The sequence below is a fragment of the Poeciliopsis prolifica genome, unplaced genomic scaffold (genome assembly GCF_027474105.1).
Source record: "Poeciliopsis prolifica strain line A6 unplaced genomic scaffold, Auburn_PproV2 SCAFFOLD042, whole genome shotgun sequence".
In the NCBI taxonomy this organism is placed as follows: Eukaryota; Metazoa; Chordata; class Actinopteri; order Cyprinodontiformes; family Poeciliidae; genus Poeciliopsis; species Poeciliopsis prolifica.
In genome coordinates this window covers 1,589,232-1,597,903 of record NW_026562417.1, presented here as the reverse complement: position 1 = coordinate 1,597,903, position 8,672 = coordinate 1,589,232, and the positions used below count along the sequence as shown (strand labels likewise).

General features: G+C 40.4%; 1 protein-coding gene across 1 annotated transcript in view; it reads left to right on the top strand.

Moving 5' to 3' along the window:
* The first annotated feature begins 1,605 nt into the window (after nucleotides 1-1,605).
* Nucleotides 1,606-8,672, top strand: part of LOC129376079 (proton myo-inositol cotransporter-like) — a 53,185-nt gene continuing 46,118 nt past the window's right edge. Inside the window, exon 1 of the mRNA XM_055055519.1 lies at nucleotides 1,606-2,639. Within this exon, the coding sequence (XP_054911494.1) occupies nucleotides 2,039-2,639 (601 nt within the window). The 5' untranslated portion in view covers nucleotides 1,606-2,038. The remainder of the gene's footprint in view (nucleotides 2,640-8,672) is intronic.

The window sequence follows — 8,672 nt, the reverse complement described above, 5'->3', positions numbered from 1 at the left end:
TACAAATTCTAAGACACTTTAGTAAAGCATAAAAAGAAAAACAGTGAGTGTGGAGGATGCTGCTGCAACTGCAACATCAGTTCCCTTTTGCTAAAATGAGTCATCCGTTCTGGCTCCCAAGTGGCAACATTAATATGCTTTATCTCTTGCCCATAAAACATAATTATGACTAATGATTATTGTGTGTGTAGGGCAGTTGATTAAGCTGTGTACACAGAATGCACTTCTAGTGCGCTTGCACGTTTATTGACTTGTGTAACATGTTACACAACTTTCAAATAGAGTGAGTTTAGAAACATGGCAACTCTGGTAGAAGTGCAGAAGAACATTTCTGTCAGTGAGTTGCAGAATGCTTCACTTGGAAAACAGCAGCTGTACGGGGAAGTGGCAGGTTTGCGTTCTTTTGCTGAAATAAGTCTTTCCGTCACAGCTGCTAGAGGGTGCCACCTCACTCTTAAATCATGTTTTGTGTGGAACTGGACTCTTCCCTAACTCAAGTAGATCAACTTATCAAGCATGTTTTTTCTTGTTTTTGTTTTTTTTTACCCAAATATTCACGTCACTTGTTTAAGATGAACACAGACAATTAGTAGTGTCCACTTGAAATATTTTATCAAACAGAGCATTTTACTTGAAACACTGGAAGCACAAAAAAAATCAAATCAAATCAAACGTATGCGTTTAAAAATGGAAAATATTGGTGTAAAAAAAAAGCGGGAAAAAAAGGTTTGTATTGTAAAAAAGTTTATTATTACTGTATTTGTTACGGTCTCTCTTTTAGCATTGTGATCACGTTGAAATTTGTCCATGTTATTTTATGAAAACTAGCTGTGACTCATGCCACAGATAACCTGATCTGTGGCATCACAGATCAGGTTATCTGTGATCCAACCAAAAATGTTTTTGGTTGGATCACAACAGGAGCCAACAACTGCCATCAAATGTCTGAAATGTACATTTGTCTTCAGCATGTCTTTGCAGAATTGTATTGATTTACATTTCCATGTGTGAATAGCCACATTAAGGTTATGACGTACAATTTGAATAATATACATGTCAAGCATGTCTATTTTTTTTCTCATGTTAAATTCTTTGATTATCTGAGGAAATTTATTGAGACAAAAATAGATGGAATCTGTTTTAACCCACAACAAATATTCGCATCGCTGAACATTTAGTGGTGTCCTGAACTGTCAATGCATTCAGAGAACAACCAAAGCATTGTTTAGTCACTTAAAATATTTATCAGATTTTCAATCAATAGTCTTGCATCATGGAAATGTTATTTGTGTTGTTCTCTCCTGTAAGTTTCAGCTTTCTCGAAACTATGATGTGTGATATATATCCAGTCCGGTAGGGGGCAGCAGGTTTCTGAATTTTTACCAAGAAAGGAGAATGAAACCTGTTTACCTTCAGTCACAGCAGATTCGCTTGTTGTTCTCGTAACGAATTAAAGCTATTACTGTCGAAAAGAAATGGGGTAAAAAAAATGAAATAAAATAAATAAAAAACAGAAAGATTCAGTATAATGACTTAATGTTATTTTATTAATGTACTTATCTTTAATAATGCTTTTAATTCAGCGGCTATTTTCAGCGTGCCATATTATTGGTCGAGCTGTCTTCATCGTCTCCACACCACGTTTCCAAAACAATACCTCCTTACGTCATGCCTACGCCGCCTGGTGACGAACGCGTCCACTACACCCCTCCTCTCCAGTCTCACCTTTCCTCACCACTCCGCTCCAAGTCTCCCATCAGGACCAGGAGATGTTCCGCGGCGTCGAAAGCAACACAACGGACGAACTTTGCTCGTTTCGCACTTTCGAGTGCTTTTAAATATCCACTTTGGTTGAAACTTTAGGGAGAAAGGAGGTGGGGATTTTTTTGTCGGTCGAGTGTGTTTTTCTTTCTTTCTTTGTGTGTGTGTGCGCGCGCGTATGTGTGTGTGTGTATGGCGTTCCCCTCTCTTTAGGAAAAAAACCTAAACATCACAGATATAAGTCAGGCTCTGCCCCCGCTGCGTGTTGCGCTTCCTTATGTCGCGAAAGCAGGTCGAGCATGACTACACCCTGCGGAGCATGAGCAACCTGATGGGCGAGCGCTGGAAAAAAGTCAACGACGAAGGCGAGCGCAGCCTCATCAAAGCTCCGTCCAGCGGCAGCATCAGCAGCCAGGGCGCCGCCGCATCCTCCTCCTCCACCACCGCGGGCGCAACAGCCCCTTCCGTCGCCGCCGCCGCCGCCTCCTCCTCCACCACCAACACCGGGGACTTGGAGCGGGCTGCCCGCAAGCAGTTCCAGCAGGATGTCACTCCAGCCTTCGTCTACGTCCTGGCCGCCTTCTCCGCCCTGGGGGGCTTTCTGTTCGGATATGACACCGGGGTGATCTCCGGCGCGATGCTCCTGCTCAAGAGGGAGCTGGACCTGAGCGCCATATGGCAGGAGCTGCTCATCTCGAGCACCGTGGCCGCGGCGGCGCTGTGCGCCCTGCTGGGCGGTTTCCTGAACGGGCTCTTCGGCCGCCGGGTGTGCATCCTGCTGGCCAGCTTCTTCTTCACGGTGGGCGGGGTCGTGCTGAGCACCGCTCCCGGGAAAGAGGCGCTGCTGGCGGGGAGGCTGATCGTCGGAGTGGGCTTAGGTAAGATGCAAGAAACATGGAGAGTTTAGATGGAAAGTACCGCAAGCAGTGCAACTTTAAAGACTCATGAAGCTGTTACACTTTAGTGTTTTTTGTTTTTTTTACTCCTGGCATGTTGTAATATAGCCTACGGATTATTAGTCTACAATATCTTGCAAAAGTATTGGTGTTTTTTTTCCCCACAGCTTGCCTCAAGAAAACCACAAACTTTACTGGCTTCTAGTGGAACTTCATCTTAAAACATAGTTTAATCAAGACTGTGTCAAATCTGTGTGGTCCTATTCAGAATCAATATGAATGTAACTCAGAGTTATATCATCAACAACGAAAAATGGAGTAGTTTAATCTATTTCAAGTGTTGAAATGACTCAAATGCTTGTTGAAATCTGATGACGACCAAATAGACTTGGGACAGTGTCGACTTACAGTCTGCCAAATCATATTGTAGAAGGAAGCAACATTAACTATTTAGTATTTGAAAAGTGCGACATGTATCTGCGTTTCACCCTCTTTGCTGTGACGAAGAGGTCAGTTCCTTTCAGAATTGACCTGTCGCTGAATCCGGCCGAAAGCCTCAGAGGTTTGCATGGAGTACGTCAGTGAACGACCAGCATCACGAAGACAGAGAAACCCAGGCAGAAAGGCCACAGGGGTGACGTTAAAGTATGTGTGTAATCAGCACGTTTTGTTGATGCCTGTGGCCAAAATCTTTTCCTGTCAGTTGAAATCCAAACATGGTTACTTGACCTACATGGAAACGACATATCTGCAGAAAAACCATCACAGTCCCCATGGTGGTGGCAGCGTCATGCTGCGGGGGTGGTTTACCTTGAGCAGGTTGTAAGAATTGCCGGGAAGATGGATGGAACAGGACAATCTGAGATCTGTACCACCTTAATTGGATATCGATGCATTTTTGGATTGAATTTAAGGAAATTGTACCTAAATAGAGATGTTCATTTTTTGTTATTTTGTCTAACAAACAAAAAACATGTCAGGTTTCCACATCAAGTTAAAGGCATAATAGGGCAGCTTTAGTGACATTTAGTGGTTTAAACTGCAGAAAAACGCAAGTTGGTACATCAACTTAAAGGTGCGATAAGATCGACTTAGTGACATCTAGTGGTAAGAATTGCACATCGCACATAAGCAAAAATTCCACACCGTGGCACGTTTTTCCAGATTTTCACTTCGACCCTGTTGTTCAGTTATTATTAATTCGTTTTCATGTTTTGTAAAACATTAGGTTTTGAAATCAACGTAAAAGGCTGAGAGTTTTTGGTTTGGGTCTATTTTGTTAGTTGCACATGAGCTCAATTTGTACACTTTCACCTTACTCTTCCAGAACTGACAGAGACTGACGTGATCCGAAATGGCATAATTAGACATGTCAGTTGAAATTCCAGGTTTTAGTTTGAACATTTATATCCTGCTGTAACGGTTTTGCAATATGGCTGGTGGGGCAGGAGATTAGTTGGAAGCCTCCAGTTCATATAAGGAAATGAAATATCTTTTTGTGTGTAATTACATACTAATGGAAATCTGTAATTGGTTCATGCCAAAAAAAGAATGCCTCAAATGTTACACAACAGAACATCTGTTACATTTTTGTCTTTCCTACATCACTGTTATGACATAATGTGATGACATAACGGCTTTGATTTCTCTCGTTCTTATTAAAATCCTGATTCTGGAAAGGAGAAAGGTCCAGTTAATGGCGAGAAACAGCTGCCACTTTGTCACACCAAAACAAATGGATTGTGCAAGCTTCAAATTAGAAAGGTTGCTCTTATGAAGTAATTATTCGACATTTTCAAAATTGATTCTCTCTTCCTCTCTTATATTCCCCCTCCCATGGACACTAAGATCAGGGCAATTTACACCGAAGCTAATTAAGAGACTCCATTAAGAGTCCTCTCCAAAGTTTCCTCCATTTGCAACTCTTAAATGAATTAGTTGAGCCTGACAGGCGGCAGTCGGTTCTGGCCGACCTGGCCAGGTTGGCGTCGTGACAAACCGTGCGAGAGACAAAACGGTGTTTTGTGATTGGACTGTCGTGGACAAAATTAGAGACGTCTCCTTTCCTCCCTGGACTCTGCAGCTGTTGTGCTTCGTTGAAGGTCTGCTTCCATCGATGTTTTTACACTCACCGGTGATCAGCTAATCAGGTTTATTTGATTGGTGGTTGATTCCCAAACAAACAGTGATAGCAAGGATAGTTTTTACACACTTTATTGAAACAGATTTGAAGTCAGTCTACGCCTTAATATCTCAATAAGCAGTAACTCTGTGATAATTGATAAATTAAAATGAGTTAGATAATTTACATTTGGATAATTGTTTGTTTTTCTTGTGTCTGTTTCTACCAAAGATGATTAAAAAAAAATCTTCAGTCTGACATGTTGGCCTCAGTTTGCCATTTTTTTTATTATGGAAACCTTTTACATGTTTTTGTTTAAGTTCTTATGCTTATTTATTTTGGATATTTAAAATTTCTTCCAGTTTCAGTGTCAAATGTTTATTAGGTCTGAAAGTGTATTGATCTTTTAATAAAGAGGAGTGTGGTCTCAGCATAAGCTCACAATAAGTCAAACTTTTACTCACTTATAACAAGACACTAAATTCACTAATAACATTCACGTGTTATATAAAAATAAACAATAATAATAATACAAACTTTACTCTTCACTCTCACAAAATGGACTCCTCCGGAACCTTAAAAAGACGTCCAGGGCACGGGGGAATCTTTTTCGAGCCACACTCCTTACCAGTTGGTGGCGGTAATGCGCACCGGAAAGCTGTTTGCCAACCGCAAGAAGAAGAAAGTAACGTTTTTAGGGTTTGCGCTGCGAAAAGAAGAGACAAATGTAAGTATTTTGCGCCACAAATATTACCACCCTCCTAAAATATCGATACACTACTACTAAATGTAAATGTTTTATTAGAGCTCGTTAGCGTTACGTAATTAGCCACTGTAATAATTGTTTCGTTTACATGTCAGGTGGGAAGAAGCTACAAACAGTAACGTACAAATCCTCCATCTTGATTCCTACAGCAACTAACTGATGCAGTAAAATAGTTTAAAAAATTAATGTCACATTTGTCTAGATAAGTAATAAAAATCTTCAATAACAGAAGCATGGTTTGTATTACTACTACTATTATTATTTATTTTTCTTTTACCTTAAGCTATATGCTATTATACTTTTCAGAAAAAGTGATTTTCAATTTTCTTTTTAATATAATCTATATGCCATAAACATGAACGACGACATAAACAATGATTTCTTGTAAACCAGAGTAATTTTTGTCTCATTCAATGATTTATTTCATAGACGTATTCTCTGAATGACTGTTTGCATTGCATTGCAGTGAGTGCTGCATTATTTGATAGCGATGGAACATTTAGATTGGTGAATAAAAGTGGTCTGAGAATGGAGCCTTGAGGAACCCCACTTTTGATCTTTGTCTAGTTGTATTAACTACCAAATGATACAAATAGGTCAATCTGTGAAGTAAGATCTGAACAGCTTTGTGCTGCACTAGACAATCCTACATGATTTTTTATTTAAGCAGTCAGTATTTTCTGATCAGCTGCATTTTCAAAGACTTACACTTCGCAAAGCTGGACTGCTTTGTGTGTTTTCGTTGTCTGGTAGTCGGTACAGAGGAAAAGGAAGTCAGTTCTGCTCCAGTTGAAAGGTAAATGTTGTGGAAATGATGCTAATGGTCGAGGAATACTTATTAAATGAATGGTGCAAATGGAGCAGATACGCTTACACCGGGTCTGATTGCTGATATGTGGAGGGAACCGACCATTACAGTTGTTCCAGCCATTGTGGCTCTGTTACCGTAAGGACCCCAGCTCCCTCTTTCCAGCATCATCCAACAGAGTGAACTTCATTAAACCGAACCTACGTGAGCCGGGCCCTAATAGACAATGAGATGCATTCTGGCAGCGCAATTTACCACCGGAGACACTGATGAGACCAACATTTTTTCCATTATCCTCAGAACAAGCCTGTCACCTGTAAGGCATCCGCTTAGCATTTTTGAACTGAACTCTGTGAGAAAGGTCAGGGGAGCTGTTTGTCAAACCAAGAAAGGCCATGCTCTTTAATGCCACGATTTTCTTTTTTTTTTTTTTTTTTTTTCTCATACCTGTTCTATGTCTGCTGCTGCCTGGTTATTGCTGCGTTGACCTTTGCCCAAGAACAGGGGGGTTGTCTGAATGGGCAGTAGTGAAGCAGACGCTCAGGACGGACCAGGGGTTTATTATGCGACTTGCCTGTTTCTATTTAATTAAGTTGCAGGAAGATGTTTCAGACAGAGCTGAGGTAGCATTTCTGTTTAGCTGTATGAGGGGGAAAAAAGTGGTTAAATTAACTGCATTTTTAGTTAGTGTGGGAGTTTATTTAAGGAGATTCTGAAACTTTGTCGTAGAAAAAGGATGGAATTTGAGTTTTCAGGTCCTCAGAAGCCTGAAACAAGGATATTGAAAAATATTTCCAACTTATCTTTTACCCCTTCAAACCGAAGATACTTGTATACCATGCATACATCCTAGATTTGTGGCATAAACAATTTGTAGGGATCTTGTAGAACTGAAATAAGAAATCGAGTATTTTTTGAATAATCTTGATGCGTAAATGATTGTAAATACATATGATTTCATTCAGTATAGATAGCATGTTACATTACGTCATATGGTTGTTGTTTTTTTGTAATAACTCAGAGCCAGCCAGGTTTGACACACTTGAAAATGCCAAATGATTCGGAATATAAAATGATGAGGAGAGGGGGGAAAAAACCCGGTGTGAGGCTGATGTAACGGTAGACTCATAGTTTGGCAATAGGACAGGTTTCTGTGTGCTTTTGCAATGTGGTGTCATGCTTCCAGGGGAAAATTGATTTAAGATGTGAGCTGGCTGATGATGAACCAGTGGGTCCAACAGATGCCATGTCGAGTCAGCCCACTCTGGCTACAGGTGCTTTTCACCGCTAACTGCTTATTTTTAATGTCATAAAATGGCTAAAAAAAAACAAACAAAAAAACTAAACGAAACGGGTGAGCGGATGTCATCAGCTGAAAGATTGGGCCTAATTTTAATCTAAAGAACCATTGATCGACAACAAGCACAAGTATACATCCCTAGGCCACAATTATTAGTTTTATTCACTTGCTTAAAGTAGCATAAAGTTGCTGCCCAAAAGCAGGCTACTACATTTGCACTTATGCTTTCAAATATAAAATATCAAAATTTACCTGTTGAGGATAGCATAGTGAAGACCTTACGCTTTTTTTTGTTGTTTTTTTAAAAAAATAAATAAATGAAAGCAGTTATTTTATGTCGTTCTTTTCCTTCTCATTTTAAAGGATTCCAGTAGAAACTCTCTGTCGCCACAGTCAGAAAACACACCAAGCCTAAAAAAGAGGGGCTGGTTGACTGTATAATAACGCTGTCTGGCTAAATTATTATGCAGCACTTTGCACATGCTGATGCGTTTTGTCCCCGCAAACAGTCGATTGGTGTGAATAAAACCAGCCATGTTAATTACACCACGATATCGTTTCATTACCAGGAGGCTTTCTAATTAATTGGCTTGGTTTATGTAATGAAGTTTGAAGTATCGTCTTAACCGAGCGAAAGCCACGGTGGACGCTTAATGAGGACTTTGTTTATCTGCAAGTTAAACCGGAGCGGTGACCATTTAAAAAAAAAAAAAAAAAAACAGAGTCAAGTTGTCAGAACAGATATTTTTGTCCTTCCGTTGCATTTTTTGTCCAAACATCCTTGTTTTTTATGTGAGATCAGAGCGATGGAGGGCCTTGTGAAATATCTCCCTCACTCAGATCAAGTGAGTCAGCGCTGAGCTCTGCGTTTCATGCCCAGAGGCCGCCTGCAGAAGGCCGAGACAGATACTTTGGTTTAAGTGTGCCGTACAGCTTTGAGGCTCAGCCTGACCAGGCGGTGGCTTTAAACTGCATGTGTGTGAGAGACTGCCTTGAGCTGTCCTTGGTGCTGAACAGAG